Raw genomic sequence first — 24,155 nt, 5'->3', positions numbered from 1 at the left:
TATAAGCATGCAGCCTATTTCAGCGTAAAATTTGAAAGTTTGAGAGGAGAACAAAGATATGGTAAGCAGATTAACCCCATGTCCCTCCTGTATCTATAACCAACATGCCCTGCTAGAGGCGCACCCCAATACAATACATGAACCAAATCCACCACCAACACCAGCATTTCTCTCTTCAAACCACACACACATCTTCCAATATAAAAATAGGCTGCACGATTCAAGTTGTTACTTGCTTCTCCGATGCACAGTTTGAAATCTGCAAAAAGATTCACTTTGACTGCCGCTGACAGTAGTAGGAGGATCAGGGTGTAAGAAAGACATTTAGTTCAAGAGGATAAATCTGTCGGGAACGTTCGAATCAGGGCGACCTGTATGTCCACCTAATCTCAGATTTAGGTCTCTCATGTTATACCACCTTTTCGGCATGTAAAACGTCATATGGCGGAAAAAAACATTTGACTCTAAGGAAAAATAGCTAATAAGATTTCCATTCATTTAAACTTATCAAAATTCCCACTGGAGCCCGGGGAGCTTTCTTTCTCTCAACCCTCTTTTCTTTCATCCATGGTTAAATATGTAAATAAAATGTCTAAAGTCATTCTTCAAAGGGGAACAAAAGAAAAACGGGGGGCTGAGGGAGGGGGTGAGGCAGTTCTAAAATGCCTTCCTTTCTCCATAACATTAGCCAGAGGGGGGCCAGCTTCTAGGCAGAGTGGAACAGCAGGGGTGCACACAAGCTCCATAGAATCACACATCTCTCCAATCCCTCACACACAAAAAACATGAAATATCTTTTCAGTCTGAGCCATCAAAGGGCCTCCCTTTTCTTTATTAGTTACAGCATTATCTCACACTTTCTGATTTCCAGCAAGATGGAGCCTAGCTAGCTGCTGCTGTGCTTTGGAAGAGATAAAGTTTGTGTGCATGTGTGTGTTTGTGTAAAAGATAACTGTAGAACTGGGTGAGTATGAAACGGCGAGGGTGGATGCCAGACACAGAAATAAACAGACACAAAACATGAAAGAGAAAACAGTGGCTGCCAAGGCTACTGATGATAAAGATTGAATGGTCATGATTCTCTGTTCTGTTCGTATTCTTTCTTCAAAGTGTTATCCTTGTGGTCTGTAAAACAATCACAGAAAAGAAAAAGTGTTAAAAGAAAATGGAAAAAAGTCTGTGGCATTTTTTTGTGTAGTTATGCATCAATCTCTTAGCTCTATTAGCTAATAAGGCATTCCTGTACGTCATTAATTGCTGTGATATGTTATACATCGTGAGATGCTTCAGTATTAGCAAATGCATTGAAGAATGGCATTTACATATTAAAGCACATTCCATTTGTACATACTTGTTCATCATTATAATCAGGGCCGTGCACAGGGGGGTGGCCCGGTGGCTAAAGCCATTGCCTTTCTGCTTCATCAGCTGAGGTACCCTTCTGTATTGCAGAAATATTAACTTGCAACCTAAAGGGTTTCTGCAGATATTAAATAGTCTTAATTCACCTTGACATCTGCTCAAAACTGGGTATTGACGTCAAAAATCAATGTTGATCCGATGTCAAAATCTAATGTTGATCTGATGTCAAAATCCGGCGTTGATCCAACGTCAAAATCCAACGTTGATCCAACGTCAGGATCCAACGTTGATCTGACGTCAAAATCCAACGTTGATTCGACGTCAAAATCCATCGTCGATCCATCGTTAAACCAACGTCAAAATCCAACGTTAATCTGACGTTGATCCAACGTCAAAATCAAACGTTGATCCAACATCAAAATTCTCCATTAATCCAAAGTTTATCCGACATCAAAATCCAACGTTAATCCAAAATCAGGAGCCAACGTTGATCTGAATTCAAAATCCAACACAAGTGGATACAGTATGACAATATAAATGTTTTTTCCAGTCTGTGGACATTTATTATGAAATATTAGCTAACAACCTAAAGGGTTTCTGCAGATATTAAAGTGTCTTAATTTACCTTGACATTTGCTCAAAATTGGGTATTGACGTCAAAATCCAACGTTGGCCTGAAGTCAAAATCAGACATTGATCTGAATTCAAAATCCAACATCGATCTGATGTCAAATTCCAACACAGGTGGAAATATGAAATATTAGCTTACAACCTAAAAAGTTTCAGCAGGTCTTAAAAATAGTTTTAAACATTGTTTGGGCTGAAAACACCCCTTTTTCTGAATAATATATATTGAATTTATATTTTTAGATTAAAGTCACAATGAAAGGAGGTAGCAATTGTCTTTTTTCCCTGTTGTGACATATATCCGAGTGAAACGGCTTCTGAAATGAAGAAACGTTAGGGCTGGAATTCGTCCATCGAGAATTGATTGGATTGTTGGAAGTTAGATCATGTTGCTATTTGCTAATCGCTGCAGTCTTTTCCCAGGCCCCGCCCACCTGTCATACCCTGTGACCGGAAGTAAAGGGAGATCATTTCGTTTTATGTTTTTAATGTCATTGTGACTTTTACTCAACATTTTTAACCAAAAACTGAAAACATTTTGACTGTTGCTTTGCATGGCAGTGGTGTTTTAGGGTCTTTAGAAAAAGTTTTTGAAAACCATGTGTTAATTCTGTGTAAATGACAAAACACATGTCGTGTATAGCACAGGCATGTGTGAGAGTACTTGACAACTATATTAACAATGGTACATGTAGCAAAATTAATGGTGTGTTTATGCTACTCAAGATATTTTGTTTATGAACTGTTCTCCAACAGTTTATACATTTTTGCTGCTTAATAGTCAAGGGTCACTTGTATTAATAAACCTACCTCATCATCTGTAAGAGGCCTTTTCTGTTATGATTGTTTGTACTTATCGCGTATTACTTAGTTAATACTGTACTTATTAACTACTAGCCTGGCACGCACAATACCGTGTTTTAATAGGGATTGTTTTATCGTCATACACATTTTTTTTTTCTGAAACACTAAAGAAAAACTTTTCAGTTTAGTACAATTGTTGTCATGTAAATGTGCTCTAACCTGGGCCATGTTACATTCATTTAGCACTTTAAGATGACAGTATTATGTAAAACAACTTACAAATGATGAAAACGCAAACAATTTGTTAATCTAAAGCTAACAATAATAACAGAACAGCTGTGTATTACAGATGACAGGAATTAAGCACTAAATAGTCCTGAGCACTGCTTTACGTGTTTTATATTGAGTTTGTTAACCGCCTTGAGGCATATAGGTCCAGTTTATGGTGAAACTGTTGTTGGTAGTCAAACAGTAATTGAGGAGGCACTATCTGAGCCTTGTAAAGTGTCTCACACACCACACAGATCACCAGCAGGTTGGACCTTTTAGCTGGAAAACATTTTTAAAATATGTTGAAAAGCACTTTACAAGCTGTCATAAAAAAGCTCTTAAGAGTGTTCTGTCAAAGATCTCCAGAAAACCACGGCCATCGGGTGCTGTACAGATAAATCACAGTTTTACTGGGTAACATGAGAGAGCGCCCAAGTGACCCGGTGTCTAAATGCTAGATGAGGTTCTTCATAGTTGCCATGAAAACAGAGACTTGTCACTCGCTGACTAAACCAACATGATCTCATGGAAAGTTGTGTTATAGTCATGAAAATTTTGATTAATTTATTCGTGTCCATGGCACAAAATTCAGCTTTTTTCATGCCTTGAGCACCAAAGTCTTTTACGTGTCACTCACATGAATTTCTATAAATATTTTTTTGTGTCCATTGTGTCAGATTTATTCGTGCTTTGAGCACAAATGCAGTTTTCATGTCAGTCGCACAAATTTCTATAAATAGATTTTCATGTCCGTTGCACGACTTTCTTTTTCATGTCATTTTGTGTATTGTTTTCTCATTTTTCCCCTATTTTTAAATCATTTTTGGTTGGGGTTAGATTTAGGGTTTGGATGTACTTTTATGTATTGATTCTTCCGCTTTTACAACTATTCTTACCTGGAGAGGGCGTTAGAGTTGGGGTTTGGGTTAAGATGTCTAAAAAACAGAAAGTGATTCTAACCCCAGCCCCAAGCAACAATGGTAAGAAAACAGCAAAAAACTATGAGAAAATAATACATTAAATTACACAAAAAAGAAAGTCATGCCATGGACACGAAAAACTTTCTATAGAAATTTGTGCAAGTAACACAAAAAAGACTTTTGTGCTCAAGGCACCAAAAAAGCTGAATTTCGTGCCATGGACACAAATAAATTTATCAGATTTTTCGTGACTACAACACAGCATTTCGTGAGATCAGTTTGGACTAAACACAAAACATACAAGTCTAGTACAAATTTGTAAACAATTAAGGTTACGAATTAAAACGCTTAACCTGATTTTGTCAAGTGAGAGATGGCAACATATTGTGTTAACACAAGGACAACTTAATCTGTAAATAAAACCTAAACCCATCCCAAACCCCAACAATTATTGAACCCTAAAATCAGATGGAAATGATAAGTGAAAACAATGGTCAAGAAGCAGCTAATCCTGGTTGTAAGCTTAAACTTGAAACAAACTGTAAACTTATTTCTGAAATCTGAAATAATCAACATAATGTTACCATGAGGACATCAACCAATTAGCAAAGCAGGAGAGCCGAATTAAAACAACAGCATCAAAGTGATATATGCATTCTGCACAGAAATCTATTTTATTGTCTATTTTACTGAGATGCTATGTTAGCATTTGTAACAATTGAGGGCCAGGATGCCCTTAAAATGGTCTTTAAAAGATCTCAGATCATAATTCTGATGATCTTTTACAACAAACTAGTCATGCACAAAACCTAAGGCACCACATGACGTAAAAAGCACATAATTTTTTGAGCAGAGGCTAAAGCATTGAGTTTTGCTTTTGTCAATGACTACTAACACACAACAGTTTTGTAAGTTAAAAGCAGAAGAATAAGAAATAAAAAAGAAAGCATACTGATTTATAACATTGTTTAGGAAATATGTATTGACTTTCGACAATAGAAACACACACATATATATATATATGTGATAATTGATTAATCAAACATCTGTTGGTGTTTGTTTAATTTAACATTAAAACAGCCATGTGTACATCTGACAGCTGTCTGACGCACCCACGGTTAGCCTAGCTTAGCACAAAGACTGGAAGTAAATGGCTCCAGCTAGCATACTGCTCCCAATAAGTGACAAAATAACGCCAGCATTTTCCTATTTATATATTTATATGTTGTAATTTGTATATGACCTTATTTGTATAGTCACACTGTGACATATAAATAGAAAAATGTTGCCGTTGTCATGAGCAAGTCGGTCCCCTCTGGCAATTCGGTCTCCCCTAGGACCCCGCGTGATTCCATTGGCTGAAAAAACTTCTCATGGGTAGTTTTCTTAGCGCCTTATTACAATTCCTACAAAATCGCATTATGATTTATGTAGTTAGAACGTTGTTAAAATTACAATTGATGTCTTTTAAATGATATGTTTCATATAGTAGTATATAAATGAGGCTATAGGTGGTGAGATCTACACATTGCTTGTGTCATTTTATTATTTAGATATTATATACGGTACCCTTTCTACTTTTGTACTGTGTAAAGTTAATAAATTACTTATACAAAACATGATTATACATAGTTAAATCAAACATTAAAATTATAATTTATAAGCCATGATTACTACACTTTTACTATAAAAAATACATTTCGTAAGGTATGTTAATAATTTACAAAAATAAAAGTATTGTTTTTGTAAAGCAGATGATGACACAAAAGTTCTGACGTATCTGCAACATGAATATTAGTTCATTATATTGTTTTTTTGTTAACTTTTTTATTTTTATTTGTATGCTTCTATTTTGTACAACGTAATTAGCTTGCTAGACCGCTAACGCAGACGAGATATTGCAATGACAAATTTTTGACCAGGCATTAGTGCTAGGTACCAATCGGGGTCCTAGGGGGGACCAAATTGCCAGGGGGGACCGAATTGCTCATGACACCGTTATTTTGTCACTTATTGGGAGCAGTGTGCTGGCTGGAGCCATTTGCTTCCGGTCTTTGTGCTAGGCTGGGCTAGCGGTGGGTGTGTCAGACGGAGTTACGGGACGAACAGAGACAAAAAGGATATTTATGGACTTATCTAACTCTGGGAGATACGGTGAATCAGATAAAGTCTCAAAAAGTCAGCGTGTTCCTTTAACCCTTCTCCTAGACAGTTGACATCTCACTATCTCAAAATACTGGTGTGTTATGAGGGGTTTGGCATGCACAGATGCCCCTAAGGGGTATGCCATGGTTACAGCCCTGAGAGCAACGTCGTGGCTTGCCAGCCCTTAGCACCAGCATGAGTAAAGATGAATCCACTGAAACAGGACTGAGAGTCCTTTGTCTAAGAGTCCTTAAGGCATTTTTATCATGTAGTCATTCAACTATTTATAATTGAGAGCAGGGGGGTAAAGAATAAAAGCTGTAATAGCAAAGGTTAAGAATGTCTTTAATATCATACACACCCACATCTGCTCACAAGGCCACTTGTTCTTTTGCTGCATAATATGGAGAACAACATTTTGCATATGCATTTGATGCAACGAATGTACTGCATCAAAGCACTCAGTGTTGTGTACAAAACTTAGGAATTAATGTGATTGTTCAGTTGATTTCTAGCACAACACAGTCTTTGTTGCATGGACGTTGTAGTAATGAATACTTTATTGTGATAAAGAAAAATGTAGCAGATGCTTTTATCCAGTAAGTGATTTACAAATGAGGGAGATTTTAAGTTTTTGTAGGAGCCAGCAGGAAAACTGGAATCGAGTTGAAGCTTGTGTGACTGTGAGATGGTAAACATTAAAGGAGATTTTTGTTATATAAACAAAATTAAACAGTGGACAGTTAGGGATAAGTCAAGTGAATGCGGAACAGGTGTGTCTTTAATGTTCAGATATTTGTTGAAATACACTTTGGGACTTGCACATATAAGTGAATGTACAGTAGTGATGTCCAAATTTACTTCACACTTTATTTGAACATATTAAAAATGTATTAAATATTTTGTACTGTATGTTTGTTGTATAACCGTGCTTGGAAATGAAGTTGCTTTGGGAAGAATTTGAGGAGGTTTGGCAAAAAATTACAAACAACACATGTGCAAAGTTTATTGAGTCAAGCCCCATGAGATTGGATGCTGTAATCAATAACATTGGGAAAATAACAGAATCAATTTTAGTCAATGCTTTACTTCCTGTCAGTTCTGGACATGCTGTTCGTTTGTGCAGTTTTTCTTCAAATAAAAAATTATAGTTATATTGCATATGAAAAACTTTAGTATTGTTTTCTATAGTAAATAGAGTAATTACTGCACTTTGTTAATGTTTATATTATTATGTAGTATATTAACTATAGTGAATTAATAAACTGTAGAAAATACTGTAGTATACTTTATTTTACTAAAGTAATAGTTAAACTAAACTATAGCCTACTAAAATATTTTGAAGTGGGATGCACCCGAATATTTGCATGGAGTGAATTTTAACGCACACACAGCAAACACTTGCAGTTTATCTAACAATAAAAAGCGAGGGGAAATTTGAAGAAATAAAAACTCTCTTTTCTTTCTTCCCACAATGGTAGGACCGTGAAAATCGCCAGTTGTAGAGAGAAAGGCGACATATCTTGACTGGAAACCCCGTTTGGTCGTCCTCCGTGAGAGTTTTGCCACTTACATGCGCGGTAAATGTCTGACGCGCTTTTGTAAATCATCTGAGGAAGACGACGACAACAACAACAACAACAACAACAAATGGCCAGAGAGCAATTTAAGTGTGATGTTGTGCTGAAACGGTGAGGAGGATTTGAGGTCTACACAGGCAGTTCCGCACGGTTTAAGGATAATCAGTGTGTCAGTTCGGTCTTTCTTATGTAAAGCAGCTGTCTTTGAAGGCGGATCTTTTGGCAGGTTAGTTCAGGACTGAAGCGGAGGAGCTCAGACTGCGCGAGGCAGCGAGCAACTCGACACGGAGCAACGGAAGGCGAGCTGGAGGAGATAAAAACCAGTTTACAGAGAGGATTCATTCATAAACATTAACATAAACTTCGTGAATGCGATAAAACTACGCCGTGCTTTGTGTTGCGTGGAACGCACTGGTTGAGTTTGGATCGTTTGCGGAGGATGAATGTGGAAAGCAGCGCGAGCCGGAGTTTAAAGCGAAGTCTGAAGTCTCGTGAAGGAAATAAACCGTCAAAGAAGCAAAAAACGACAGGAATTTTATCTGTGGACATGAACTGCAAAGTCTTCTAATTTTGAGCTTTCTTCAGTTTGCTGGCAGATTTTTTTGAACTTAACATTGTTTGGGACATTCTTTTCAACTCAAGACTGGGTTTCTCACTAATGCACTTCAATCCTTAAAGTTCACATTTTGGGGATACGGACACGGTCAGTTACAAAGAAACAACAACAATGAAACAACTTAAATAAGCAAAAAGTGTTCAGAGCCTTATTTTAAAAGACTCCCATATCTTCTTTTCTGCTACATGAGGTAATATAATATAAAATGTTTGTTGGCACTGTTGGACTGGGCGCTCTTGCGCTGCTGTGTGTGGCTGGAGTTTCTTTTGCTATCAGCTCCATAGACCCCGACCGTCCCGCAGAAGGAAGGTGCCAGGAAATCGCTATCCCACTCTGCAAGGACATCGGCTACAACTTGACAGTCATGCCAAACTTAATGGGACACGAGGATCAAGGCGAGGCGGCCATCAAGCTGCATGAGTTTGCGCCGCTGATCGGTATCGGCTGCCACAGCCATCTGAAGTTTTTTTTGTGCTCGCTCTATGCTCCCATGTGCACGGAGCAGGTATCCACCCCCATCCCAGCGTGCCGAGTGATGTGCGAGCAAGCTCGGCAGAAGTGTTCTCCAATCATGGAGCATTTTAACTTCCGCTGGCCGGACTCGCTGGACTGCTCCAAGCTGCCGAACAAAAATGACCCCCATAACCTATGCATGGAGGCCCCTAATAATGGCACGGACGAGCCCCTGAAGGGCTCCCACACTCAGCCACCCGACTCCAGACCACCTCGTCCAGGTAACAGTCAAGAACTGCCCATTAAGGAGAGGGTCGGTAAGACAACATGCAGTAACCCTGGAAAGTTTCATTATGTGCAGAAGAGCGAGTCGTGTGCCCCCAAATGTTACCCTAATGTTGACGTATACTGGAGCCAAGGCGACAAGCGTTTCTCTATGGTGTGGATCGCCGTCTGGTCCATCCTGTGCTTTATCTCCAGCGCCTTTACCGTACTCACCTTCCTCATTGACCCCCAGCGCTTCAAGTACCCAGAGCGTCCCATCATCTTCCTCTCTATGTCTTACTGTGTCTACTCAGTGGGCTTTCTTATAAGACTTTTTGTAGGGGTCGAAAACGTGGCTTGTGATCGCGACACTGGCGTGCAGTACATCATCCAAGAAGGCTTGGAGAGCACAGGATGCACCATAGTCTTCCTTATTCTGTACTATTTTGGGATGGCCAGTTCTTTGTGGTGGGTCATTCTTACTCTTACGTGGTTCCTGGCAGCTGGGAAAAAATGGGGCCACGAGGCCATCGAAGCCAACAGCAGCTACTTTCATCTGGCGGCATGGGCTATACCAGCCATTAAGACCATCATGATCCTGGTTATGAGGAAGGTGGCGGGAGATGAGCTCACAGGGGTGTGCTACGTTGGCAGCATGGATGTCAAAGCCTTGACCGGTTTCGTTCTTATTCCCCTCTCTTGCTACCTCATCATCGGCACTTCCTTTTTGCTCTCAGGGTTCGTGGCACTTTTTCACATCCGCAAGGTTATGAAGACAGAAGGAGAGAACACAGATAAGCTGGAGAAGCTGATGGTCAGGATCGGCGTCTTCTCGGTTCTTTACACAGTTCCTGCCACTTGTGTCATCGCTTGCTATTTTTACGAGCGACTTAACATGGATTATTGGAAGATTCTCGCGAGTGAGCAGAAGTGCGTTGAGGATGGTAAGAGCGGCGAGGAGTGCGTGATGAAGACCTCCATTCCAGCTGTGGAGATCTTCATGGTTAAAATTTTCATGTTGCTTGTGGTGGGCATCACCAGCGGCATGTGGATCTGGACCTCCAAAACGCTGCAGTCTTGGCAGAACGTTTTCAGCCGCAAACTGAAGAAAAAGACCAGGAGAAAGGCTGCGTGTGTTTTTACGGGCAGTGGTCCTTACCTCAAGCCTCATCCTGCACTGAAAGGACATAAAACCAAGTATGAACCAGCAGGTCCTCCTGCCACATGTGTATGAGCTGGGCCTCAATACACAAAAACAGCCAAACAAGTAAATGCTTGACTATAAAGACAGAAGCAAAGACACAGAAATTCTTATATTTATTTAATGCAGACTTTTTTTTTTTAAATGCAGCATTTTAAACAGTTTCTGTTTGAAATACAAGATCAAGGTCGGCTTAAGCTCTTAATGCTTGTACTATTTCAGAAAACTTTGCAGACTTTGAAACATGTTTTCCCTCAAACAAAGATAAGGGAGCTGGCCCTATTGTCGTCATGTTGTTGGGATGCCTGTATCATGTGCAATAGTTGTTTCCCTTAGTGACAGAGAGAAAGACACTCTCTGATACTGTAGGGCTGTGATTAAAGACAATGAAAGGACTCAACAAACAATGGGTGTGAATGGCTCGGGAAAAAACGGCTCCTCTGTGGCGCAGTCGTGTGGCTTTTCTATGGAAATGAAGGCCGTGTCATACACAAGTGCATTGACATTGGAGCGCAGCTGCTCAATAAGGCCTCGGCAGAGAATGAACTGCCCATTGTCAGGCCTTTTCATGGAACAAAGTATATCTTTAAGCACTAAATATTGCGGACACAAAGAGAAAACTTGTTGTTTGAGTTGTTTTGTACAGTGAGTTCGTGCCCCTGGTTTGTTTTGCTATTATCTTTTTATGTCCCACAGACATTTGTGTATATTTCTAAAGGTTCATATTTTATAAGAATAAATAAAAACATTTTAGTTTTAAACATTTTGAAACAGAAGTCATGAATCACAAAGCCATTTCCTTATTTGTGTGGAATGTAAATATGCCTCAATGTTTTTCTCTCACAAGGCATGAGTGCCTCTAATCAGATTTTAAAGGCAAGTCAATTGGGAATTACTAGACTCAGATTACATTAATATGCTTCATCAGTCATATCTTTCAAAACGTTGAGAAGCTTAGAAGTTTGTATGATCAGTCCACTGATTTAAAGTTTTAAAGATTATAACCTTCAAGACCATATCACACTATCTGACAGTTCATGAGATACAGCTTTTGAGCTTTTAGTTGTGGGTTTGTTAAATCCCAGAGCGGCTATTTTATTGGCTTGTAAGCTTTTTGCAGACACTTTTATCCAACCTGATTTACAGTGCATTTGAAGTTTACTTTTTACCAGTTTGTGTATTCCCAACGAATCATGACCTTTGTGCATCTAAAACAATGCACCAACTGAGCTCTAGAGACAGCTATTGAAAAATGACAAAATAGGTCCATAATATAAAAAGTCTACATCAAAGGATATGAATATAGTCACATTTGAGTACTGTAGCTTTTTTGCTCTCTTCTTTTTAAAATTACTTTTTAAATGCGCTAGCTTGTATGCATCTTATTAAAATGTATCTATTCACTTCCATTTTCATTGATACGCAATACTGAATCGAAAGCTTTAAAGTTTGTTTTGTTTTGGTCTTTTCAGGTTTCAAGGGATTTTTTTCACATTATTTCTGTTTTATTTATAACATCAAATCAGGTCATTTTTGAAGTGTAGCTTTTGATTTAGGTTGTCTTTTTTTTGCTGCCATAGAGTAGAATTTAAAAGTGTTACTAAAATCACATATGAATCTCCTCTATGCTCATCTCCTATTAAACTGCATGCTAGCTTCTTAAACCACAGAAGTCTTAACACCAAATCGAATAGTGTCAAAGTTGAATTAGAAAATGAATCATTTTAGGGCGTTTTCCCTGACAGGGCTTATCCTAGTCCCAGACTAAAATGCCAGTTTGAGCTACCTTCATTTAAAGACACCTTGTACTGACTTTACATATGTCAGCGCCATTGGTTTGTTTCAATATGCACACCAGTTTTTGTAAAAAAAAACTACACTGTAAAAAGTACTTTGCTGCCTTAACATTTTTTTGTTAAATCAACTCAGATTTACAAGTCATGTCAACAAAGATGAGTTGTCACAACTTATAAAATATAGTTGAGAAAAGTCAACTTAATTTTATAAGTTATAACAACTCACCTGTAGTTATAACAACTCATCTCTAGTCAAGATAAATAATAGCAAGTTGAAATTACTTGTAAATCCGAGTTGATTCAACAAAAAAATGTAAGGCAGCAAAGTATTTTTTACTGTGTACTTAAATGTCCTAATATAACCAAGGCCTAGTCCTCGATTCATCTAAACTCTGTCCGGGAAACCCCCTATAGTGCGCTATTCATTAAAAAAATTTAAGGGTTTGTTTAAAGTAAATGTTGAATTGTAAACTATGAAGTCTCACACATATGTAGGTATACATGCAACATAAGATTAACTCTGGAATTAAAAAGTATGAAAACTACAGCTTTAATTTTAAAACGCCAAAGAGCAAAACATTATTAAAGGGGCCATGGCATGAAAATCTGACTTTTTCCATGTTTAAGTGCTATGATTGAGTCCCCAGTGCTTCTATCAACTTAGAAAATGTGAAAATGATCAACCCAGTAACTTAGTTTTGGTAAACCATTTTCTGCAAGCATGTGAAAAAATAGGTCGTTGAAATTTGGCTCTCCTTATGATGTCATAAGGAGCTCATATTATAATAATACCACCGCTTAATCTGCACTATCCAACCACAGCACTGCCGTTTAGTGCAGAGAAAAGCACAATTGAATTTTAATTGCAACAAACCACCATGATCAGTGTTTGAATTTCATCAGCTCATTTGCATGTTAAAGGACACACCCAAAACGGCACTTTTTTGCACACACCTACAAAGTGGTAATTTTAACATGTTATAATAAATAATTTATATGGCTAAAACTTAACATTATGTGCTCTGGGGACAGTAAAGATTGATTTGAGATCTTAAAAAGTCTTGTGCCATGGCCCCTTTAAGATGTTACCATGAGGTTTTTAAATAGCAGGATTATCCTTAAACGTCAATACCAGTCTAATCACATATCTTAATGAACTAACCACAAAACTGTTTGCCTAGAGAAGGCAGAAGTATGTTTGAAATGCACACTTCAGTAATCTGATCACATCTGTCATTAGCCTGAATCCACAGAGGACGTTTAGACAGGTGAGTCTGACCTTAAGGCTCTGCTCATTAGCTAAACATTTAAACACGCAAGGCAATAAAAAGGAAAGTGCATCTGTTTCATTACATGCCCAGTCATGTTCATTGAGTTTCACTTTTAATAATTGTGTTTCTTATTCAATTGCATGTGATTTTTATTCGTGGGAGAAGAAACATCATTAAAGAATCAAACATTTAGGCTTACTTACATAAATGAGCACTTGTGCATTTAGAGGAAGCAGTTTGTTCTACCCAGCAGGAAACTCACAAGTACACACATTTCTTATCAGGTGTCTTTTGATGTATAGCAATATCTTAATATTTAATGTACTTGTTTTTTGTTTAATAGAGTCTACTGTGAAAATCTGGTATTTTAGATTTATCTTCATACTGGCTTTTTATTCTTGTTTAAAGGAAACATACATTAAAACATGCATTATTATTTTAAATTGCCAACCGAACGTCACTTGACCAAACCGGTAAATGGGGTCGATCGTTTCCGGTTGCCGGTATGTGCTATCATAGCTTGTTATTGTTATTCGTAGTATTATTATTATGTGTTGTGTTTTTTTTTTAAAATAAAGGATATCCAGTGGATATGCTCATTAACATCTTGAACCTAAAAATTACAAAAATGTTTGTACTTTATAGTTTTGACATACTTTCAGATATTACAATAAAAAAACATAACACAAATAATAAAACTATGAATAACAACAACAAGCTACGATAGCACATACACTCAACTGGAAGCGATCGACCCTGTTTTCCGGTTTGGTCACGTGACGTTCCACATATACCCTATTAAAAAAAGGGAAATCCAATTATTCTCATAAGCCTCATAATCAACATAAATTTTAATCTTTGATATAGCCTTAAGGGGGTCGCACACCAGCCGCGCAGCTCAGCACCACGCCGTTCTAAAAAACTCAAACACATTGTTTTCTATGAGTATACGCACACCGGCGCCGTCAGGTGGCGCCTGTCTGTGCCGCCCAGCTACGACTCAGGAAGTTGCTCAAATCCCTGTCATGCCACAGAGCGCCACTCACATAGTTTAACATTAAATAACATCATAATTGTCCCAAATCATTAACGATTAACATTGGCTGCTAACGTATATTTTGCATTTTGAAGTATCTGACAAAGCTCGCGCTATTTAATGTGCACTTCTGATTTACGATACCTCCGAGTTGTCCTAGATGCGACGCGACGCTGAGCTGCGCGGCCGGTGAGCGACCCCCATTAGTCAACATTGAAGATATCAAGGTTACATTTCACAGAATGTTCTTTATATTATGTACGATTATTTTATGAGAAAACACGACTTTAGCTGGGTGTTCACAAATGTATGTAAATCAGCACATTTTTTTGTCATAACTTTATTAAAGGTGAAATAAACGTCTGTCCACATATTAACAGCAACGACGAATCTGACAAAATATTTATTAAATGCAAAGTCAGCTGAAACGGCGATGTTTTCGTTTTATTCGTGTTCGACTCTCTCTAAGCCCTAGCAAAATATACAGTGAGTATATGCGCTGTAATTTCGATGAAGTACAAACATTTCGGTGGCCGTTATTTATAACACTCGGTGATTATAAGATTAGGGTTTGTTTTGAAGATTTCTCTGCTCACTTTACGTGTCAAGTGCAGTGTGTGTGAGAAAGAGATCTGAAACAGGTCTGATCTGATGAAGGCCTGACTGAAGTGTGTGTTCTGTACTTTGCCCAGGGGCTTTTCAAGTCTCTGCAACGTCCTTGTAGTGTTTCAAAATTCAGGCACATGAATCAAAGAGGCCTCATTTGACACACACATACACATACACACCTCTCTCTCTCTCTCTCTCTCTCTCACACACACACACACACACACACACACACACACATACATTGTGTACACACAAGTCTGTTTAAGGGCCACCTGGACTCTGGGCCCTGAGGTGTGTGAGTCGAACTGTAAATATCAATGACAGTTACCATTCCACCACCTTCTGAAGACAATCTCACGTTTTCCTTTTTTTTCTTCCCTGCAGTGCTTTCTCTGTAGTTGAGAATTAAAGACCGGTTTACCAAGAGAAGATAAAGTGTGTTTTTGAAGTGAGCTAAGAGCTCAAGTGTAAAGGACAGTGGCCATGTCTCTCTTTAATGTCACATCCGGAGCTTTGCAGCATTGAAAAGTCTGTTTTCTCACTTGTGCCTGTGCTCTTTGTGGCTGGTTAACATTTATAGTTTCCCTTTAAATTATTCTTAAGAAAATAATCCACACATATTCATCACATCCTTACATTTAATATTGTTAATATGTTCTTGTAAGTAAGCTCAATCATCCAATCAGAATCAAACCAGCAGAATCTGTCTTATGAATCATCAGGTATTTATTGGTGGGTTTGGCCAAATGATTCGGTGCACCCTGAGTGAATCACAAGTACTGGCAATGTTAAAAGAAATTCCATTTATTAATCAACTTTTATTGCCAATGTGTTAACAGCTTTAAACATAAAAAAATTTCCTGACTTTGTTATGTCAAGTACTCAGGAAAATCCAGAGGATGTGAAGTTGACGTGCACTTCCCAGAGCCTTGCCTTAATTTTAATTAACCTCATTTGTGAACATGATGTCAGTGAATCACGTTCAGTCATGTTCAGTGCTTTGGTCTACAGTATAGGCTCACTTGTGTTACTATGTGTTTGGGAGCAACATAAGGGTCAGCTATTCCTTTAAAGAACAACCTGTTATTATGTAATCCTGCACCAACTGTTTTTTCTCAGGAAACACATTACGATAAGGAACCTAGACCTGTACGTGGTGTCGGTCTGAATTGCGCACGAAGCGTGCTAAAGCGCTAACATAAATCTGTAGGTTGAGTGACTGCAGGTCAGGTTAGCTCTCTTTGATCAGATCTTTTTTGAAGACGCCTGTCGACTCATCACAACAGGCCCTTCAGCACCTGTTTTCCAGTCAGGACCTGTTCTAGAGGAGCATTGCTCTGATTGTCTCGTGCATAAATACGCCGGAACAACACACACTTATAATGACTCTGTTTCTTGAAGTGAGTTGTCAGCATCTTACATTGCCTTTCAATAACTTTCTATAAACTTAAAACCCTTTCATGGGGTTCTCTCTTGTCTCAAGTCTTTATACGCATTGCCTATGAAAACTGTCACTGTATAATGGTTTAAAATAACAGTGCATGAAAGAGATTACAGAGAGGGAGTTGCTAAAGATGAAGAGGCTGTATAAAACCTTCCTGTTCCACCCAAAAGGCAGATCGCTCCATCTGAAGATCCAAGCTGTCTATTGAAAAGACTTACAGTAGTAGCGTCTTTAATCAAAAGTGACTTACAGTGCACTTAAGTTCCTATAGATTTAACTAAAGCCCTTTTCACACAGACATTATGGAAAATACACCGGAAATGCATCCGGGATCGTTAGATTTTTGGTTCATTCACACTGCCAATAATTTGCCGTAAATATCCCAGAAAGACACGTGACGTGAAGTCCTACTGGTAGTTTTTTTTCTCTGAAGTGTCTGAAGTTAGCTTATTATCCATTATTTCTCTCTCCAGAAACCACTTGCGTGCATTTTTGTTTATGATAAGATTTTAAAGGAGCACGTGACGCAACATTCTAGTGTGTTAGGTCAATGATCTCAGTTTCAGAGTTGGGTATTTGACGAGCTCCCTTCAGTCCAGTTTGCAGACATTTCTCATTGTGAATGTAAAAACCCAGTTTTGAAGAGCCAAACGATATATATTGTTGTGATGACACACGTGCATTTTTGTTTATTATAACCTCATATGAGCGTGTGACGCGCAATTCTTATACACTGGTGAATGATATCTGCTTCAGCACGGAGAGTGACAAGCTATCTATAACTGCTTCAATTCAGTGTGCAGACATTTCTCGTCGTGAATGTTGATCTGCATGTAAATCCCTGATTTTAAAGAGTTGAACCATAACTTCATGTTGCCATGACACGCGCGTCCTCACTACGGCACGCTCCTTACAGCATTGTTTCTGCATCTCATTCATACTGAGGGCTACGGCATTGTTTCTGCGTCTCATTCACACTGAGGGCTTTCCAGGTATCTTACGGCAATGTTACTAGGTCCTCTTTCCGGGAGCAATCCCCATAGATATGTATTATATAGGCTAGATGTGTTACGGCGGAGTCTCTAACGTCATCACCTGGCGGCCATCTTACCACATGCAGCTCGCTCACTCATAGCATTGAGTTTTAATGGTGCAGGTACTTTTAAATGACCATAACTTGCGCAATTTTCTACCAATTTTCATACGGTTTGGTTTCTTACAAACGTTATTAAAATGGCTATAATTCTGGATGCTTTAACATGTTTTAATGCAGTGTCATAGGTACATCTTTGACATTTATAACAAACCAAACCGTTTAAAAATTGGTAGAAAATTGAGCAAGTTGTGGTCATTTAAAAGTACCTGCACTATTAAAACTCAATGCCACGAGTGAGCGAGCTGCCTGTGGTAAGATGGCCGCCAAATGCGGACGTTCCACTCAATTGGCCAGCAGCGCGGGCGAGGCATCTAGCCTTTATACATATCTCAAACCTCCGTCAAAATTACTGGGCACTGAGATTGAAGGTCAAGGGCTTTTTTAGCCTCTTAAAAAAAAATTGCCACGTTTTATTTTGTGCCACCATACTTGCTCGTGTAACTACTCATGTAACAGTCTTTAAATAGGGAAAACATGGAAGTGTTTGTTGGCTTCCAAATTCATTCCTGTTTGGATCCTAAGGAATGAATGGGGCTAGGCTAAATGCTAACACATTCACAACGTGCCACACAAATATTAAACTGTACCTGTCAAAATGATCTGTGGCATCCCGGTTACCGTGTGTTATTAGTTTTGTGTAGTTGCTTTCTGGGAATAACAAACTTGCAAATGTCACGACTCGCCAATCAGAATCAAGCATTCCAACGAGCCGTGTAATAATGTTAGTTAACATACAATTGTTTGTGCATTGTGGATTAACTCGTGTTAAGTTACAACTTTTTAAAATTAATGCTTAAATTAACATGAACTTAGATAAATAAATGCAGTTGAACTATTCTTCATTGTTTGTTTACATTAGCTAATGTATTAAGTATTGTTAACAAATACAACACTATTGTAAAGTGTTACCCATAACCTCTATAACAATAGAACAATGCAGTATAACAAAATATACTATCATGCCTGGATATACTGTAACATGTATCAATAAATTGTCAAGTGAAATAGGGAAGTGACTAAAGTAATGTGTGAACTACTAGTTCGACTGCCTTCACAGACATGTGATTAAACCAGTACCACTGCATTACTTCTCATAAACACAATTTTGTAAATCTAGGGTCATGGCCCCATGTGTACTGTATATAGGCAGTACTGTATACTGCTATAGACTAGTCATGAAGATACAATAAGCAGATTTACTTATGATTTTTTTAGTAAGCCAGTGCCAATAATGTCAACTCAATGTAATGAACCTGACTGGATTTATTTAAATATGTTGAAATGTACATGATGGTCCTAAAACAACTGGAACTGGCACTTATGTGCAAAAAGCCGGGATTAGGATTTAGTGCTGTTGTTTGCATTTAGATCAAATACTGATCAAAGCTGTATAAAACAGCAGAGATGTGTGGTTTTACCTATAAAATGCACAGATGAATGTGAATACACAATAGTGTTTTGTCGCAAAACCATATACATGAAACATGAAAAGAGTGGCGTGTGGATGCACATACTGGTGTGAACATTGTGTAATTATCAGGGAAGGTGAGGTGCAATGGGCCTCAATCGTTCATGGTTTTGTGTAAGAACCTTTTGGAGAAAAGTGGTCCTTTGCAATTATCAGTTGAGAGTCATTACAGAAGAATCTGGAACAATGACAACACACCCGTCTGCCCTGCAGCAGGGGCACATTTCATATAATCTTTCTCACCGTTTCAGGCGCACAACAAATACGTTCATAACTCCTAGGCGGCCATCAAACAGCTCAGAGCGAGACATAACCTTTACATAGAAAATGAGCGATAAGATCTTTATTACAAAATAAACAATAGGCATGTTTGTCTATACATGTGTATGCCTGGCTGTTTGATGTGTGTCTGTGTTATGATAGAGAGTGTGGGAGTGAAAGGGTTCAGGGTGTATGTGTGTTTGATGTGCGATAGAGGTGGAGAACTTATTGGAAAGTAAACAAGAGAAGCAACACCCTTGTAAACACTCACACTCACATCGAACTATAAGCCAGGCCAGGTCAACCTAAAACAAACGCTTGATATTCACCTGGTAATTATTATTATAGTGCACTGAAGAGTTACAGCGTTAAAGGAATATTCCATTTTCTTAAAAGAAAAATCCAAATAATTTACTCACCACCATGTCATCCAAAATGTTGATGTCTTTCTTTGTTCAGTCGAGAAGAAATTATGTTTTTTGAGGAAAACATTGCAGGATTTTTCTCATTTTAATGGACTTTAATAGACACCAACAATTAACACTTAACTCAACACTTAACAGTTTTTTTCAATGGAGTTTCAAAGGACTATAAACAATCCCAAACAAGGCATAAGGGTCTTATCTAGCAAAACGATTGTCATTTTTGACAAGAAAAATAACAAATATACACTTTTAAAGCACAACTTCTCATCTATATCTGGTCCAGCGCGACCTAACGTAAATGCATAGTGACGTAGGGAGGTCACGTGTTACATATATAAAATGTACATTTGCGGACCATTGTAAAAAATAAACTGACACAAAGACATTAATTAGTATCAGTTGACATACAACAACGTAGGAACGGTCCTCTTTAAACACATTTGTAAACACTGGGGCGGAGTTTCACGTTCGTCTTCTGTGACCTCTTGACGTCATGATGTATTGCGTGGGGTCACGCTGGCGCATCACGACCGGATCTAGATGAGAAGTTGTGCTTTAAAAGTGTATATTTGTTATTTTTCTTGTCAAAAATGACAATCGTTTTGCTAGATAAGATCCTTATGCCTCGTTTGGGATTGTTTATAGACCTTTGAAACTCCGTTGTTACGTGTTGAGTGAAGTGTTAAGTGTTGGTGTCCATTGGAGTCCATTAAAGTGAGAAAAATCCTGCAATGTTTTCCTCAAAAGGCATAATTTCTTCTCGACTGAGCAAAGAAAGACATCAACATTTTGGTGGTGAGTAAATTATCTGGATTTTCCTTTTAAGAAAATGGAATATTCCTTTAAGGTGTAAACTTTTAGAAAGATCTTTTGACAGAAATGTAATATAATATACATAACTATATTATCAGTGGCGTAAAAAGACCTGTATTGTTTTTATTACCTTGAGCCATACCATTACGTTGACTTAGACGACAACATGTTTGTCCTGTGGCGACTACCATATGCGTTTTGAAATTGATGGGTGAGCTGTTGGTTGCAATTCGTAATCTCACCCCTAGATGCCTAAATTTTCATTTCATGTCTGTATTTAACAAGACTCACTCTCGAAAATGTAATGATGGACACAGAGATAACCATAGCAACGTTCTGCCGTCTCGCGTGCTTATCACTTACAGCTTTGACCAAAATAATTGAACAGCGTTATGTTTTGCATTAAACCTCTGTCTTGGCATTGTGTATTGTACGCATTTGTGTTGCTGCTGCACAGCGCGCAGTCTTGCAGTGTTGCCAGGTCCTCACGTACCGCTTTGGCGCTTAACCGTTTATAGCTTTTGGCTCATGAAGAGATCAAGTTTTGGTGTTATTATAGTGTGAAGGTGTCGGTCCCAATATTTTGATCTTTGGGGTAAAGCATTTTCATTTATTTCGGTTTATTTAGCTTTTTTTTTGTTCGCTTTTGCCCCATCTAGGAATTAATTTTTTTAAGAAGAGAGACCTGTCATGTCCATGATGCATGTTTAAACACTTTATTAACTAGTAGTTGTTCAGTTTGGTTATGTACACACTATGCAGAGTTTCTGTAAATGCGATTGTCACTACCCGCATTTTGCAGGAGTTAATTCGTTTGTAGTATGCGACATTTGGCAACATGTTTATGTTAACGTCAAGTTTAGTGGCAGATATAGTGAGTATGTGAAAAAATGTGTTCAATAATAGTATAGCTTCTAAGATCTCTGTGTGTGCGTCAGATGGCAGCAGGATGTCTTCCATGGTGACTTAGCAGAGCACGATTGAGGGATTGTAAAGGGGTCTAATCTGCCCCATTTCTAATTCTTCCCAAACACACACACACACACACACACACACACACACACACACACACACACACACACACACACACTAATCTGCCCCTCTTTCTAATCCTCACTGCAAAGTGCCCAGATAATGAAAAGCCATCTGAATTCCAGAGCTCAAGCTCTTATTGTTGCTTAATGGTGGAGATGAGTCCCCAAACTACACACACACACACACACACACACACACACACACACACACATACACACACATACACACACACACAAAGGAAGGATCTTATGTGTTCACAGAGTAATCATAGGAGCACCTTGGGACTAGAATATTACACAGATTTGAGGCAGGGTCTTTGACCTAGGCGCTCAGAAAAAAGGTTCAAGAAGGTAAAAAAGTCACTGGGGTGGTACCTTGGGGTAGGAAACACATGGCAACAACTTAAAAAAACAAAAACCTTAGCAACTGCATAGCAACACACTAAAATATATTGGCTGCATCTGAAATGGCATACTGTGACAGTAGGTACTGAATTACTGTTGATGAAGTACCTACTCATAGACCCTTAAAACAGTAGGTACTAAGTATGAATACAAATTATATTGATGAATTCGGACATACTACATCCACCATGTTGATACATCACGTGACATACGTTGTCTTAACAACAAGTTAGTCGTTAACTGGAATGAGCAATTTAACCACAATGGACAGCTGTTTAATATGTATTATAAAACGGCTCGTTCTGGTTCTTCATTCTGATTGGTTTACCGGATAAAATACCCTGGTAAACCCACGGTTCAGACCGCATCACAAGTGTCACTGCGCCACTGTTGCTGCGTACTGATTTATGAAAATAAACACCACAGTCTTTAATCATATTAACATTTTTCTACATTTGCACAATTATGGCGATATCCAGATAAATGTCAATAAATATTGTTGAGTCATTTCGTCAATAGAGAGAAAACGTTCTCTGGAAAATGGATATTAAATGGATATTTCCGCTATAGTCCACTAGATGGCAATCTTACCCAACTTAAACACTGACGCATTTACTCAACACAACAGCGTTGTGGTGGATTTAGCGTAACGTGTGAATTTTGATGGCTCTGAATCTGATCTCTTACAAAAGTTCTTCACAAAAATGGAATTATCTCCGCTTTTGAAAATTTGAGAGGTGATAACTGATAAGAGAACAAATGAAGGTAGGATGAAACTTTTTTTTGTTGTCGTTGGAAAGCGGATGGTCTGTTCTTTCATTTGATATTTTATGTTTATTTAAAGAAGATAATTTTTCTGTTAGGCATTAAACTAAAACTGGGTCGGGCAACTTAAAAAAAAAACACTGACGGGGAAAGAGTTCACCATGCTTCCAATCATATTTGATCATCACTTCAACAGTTGCACGATATAAATGTTAATGTATATTTTAGATGAATGTTGATTTATAAAAATAAACACCACAGTCTTAAATTATATTTTCATTGTGTCTTTGCTGCATCTGTGTTGCTTGAGAATTGCGCTCTGTTGCAGCCACACTTGATTCTGAGGAACTACTTTGTTTGGCGGAAGAGCAATATTTGTACTAATATAATTACAACTTATTTGTGTTTCATTTTGTGAAACCCTGCTATGCATATGAAGTAACCGTTTTATAAACGCAATAAACCCCCGCGAAGAAGTGGGGTTACAGTGCATTGTATAACAGCTAAGGGGGTTTTAGGCACTCCGCTTCGCGTCGTGCCTAACAACGCCCCTTAGCTGTTATAAAATGCACTGGTAAGCCACTGCTTTGCGGGGTTTATTGCTTTATTTGCATTTGAATAGAGCCGCGTTACTGCTTTTAGACATTTTTAAATAAAACAACGCCTTTCATTCTTCTTTTTCGTTGGATAACCCCTTTCCCCGTGGCTCACGGGGAATGAACACTTCGGGTGTAGTAGTAGTTCATTCGGGTACTTTTCACATACTGTTTTTGGAATACTACAAATTCGGACATACTACTCGCCTCGCCTACTACTTTCGCTTACTACACACTCTAAAAAGAATTGGTGGTAAATAGCACTAAAAGTTCGTAATCATAGGGAACCATTTTTTTGTGCTACTGTATATAGCACCTATGAAGAACCATCCGGGGGTGATATAGCACCACTAAAGCACCGGATATGGTTCTATATAGCACAATAGGGTTATACGCAGGGCACTTAAAATGGTTCCCCTATGATTATACGTACATCACTCACTTTAGGGCATTCAGTCCTGTAAAATGTAACTTTGAGCGCCACATGTGTGAGTAAATGTTGTTTGCTTTTGGTCTATTTTATATTAAACTACTTATCATTATCACATGGTCATGAAAATAGCAAAAGAGTACTGCGAAAACAACAAAAGTTGTGTGATGGTATGTTATGTACAGCTACCAAATATATAACATAACTGTTTCTTTATCTTCTTTTGGTGGAACCTCCAACCCACCAATCCGCCTCTCCCAAAATCAACAACCACAAAGTTAAAACCGCAAGGACATGTTTTGTACCTTATGACAGATTGTCTATAGAAGTATTGTAATGAATGAAAAATTATTTGTTGTTGAAAAAGATTCTGGGCGGTGTTGCCTCCATTGTTTCCCCAAAAA

At 38.3% G+C, this 24,155-nt stretch overlaps 1 protein-coding gene and 1 long non-coding RNA gene across 2 annotated transcripts in view; one reads left to right on the top strand and one right to left on the bottom strand.

Moving 5' to 3' along the window:
- Positions 1-801: 801 nt before the first annotated feature.
- The window catches only part of LOC129414297 (uncharacterized), a 41,327-nt gene continuing 17,973 nt past the window's right edge, over positions 802-24,155 (bottom strand). The window contains exon 3 of the long non-coding RNA XR_008634315.2: positions 802-1,125. This is a non-coding gene — a long non-coding RNA (uncharacterized lncRNA). The remainder of the gene's footprint in view (positions 1,126-24,155) is intronic.
- fzd10 (frizzled class receptor 10) lies at positions 7,618-10,381 on the top strand. Its single transcript, XM_055168307.2, has one exon. The coding sequence runs from the start codon at positions 8,530-8,532 to the stop codon at positions 10,273-10,275; it is 1,746 nt and encodes a 581-aa protein (XP_055024282.1). The 5' UTR covers positions 7,618-8,529; the 3' UTR covers positions 10,276-10,381.

The sequence above is a fragment of the Misgurnus anguillicaudatus genome, chromosome 5, assembly GCF_027580225.2.
Source record: "Misgurnus anguillicaudatus chromosome 5, ASM2758022v2, whole genome shotgun sequence".
NCBI classification, from domain to species: domain Eukaryota; kingdom Metazoa; phylum Chordata; class Actinopteri; order Cypriniformes; family Cobitidae; genus Misgurnus; species Misgurnus anguillicaudatus.
Note: the sequence above shows the minus strand (reverse complement) of the source record. Positions and strands in the feature narration are given on the sequence as shown.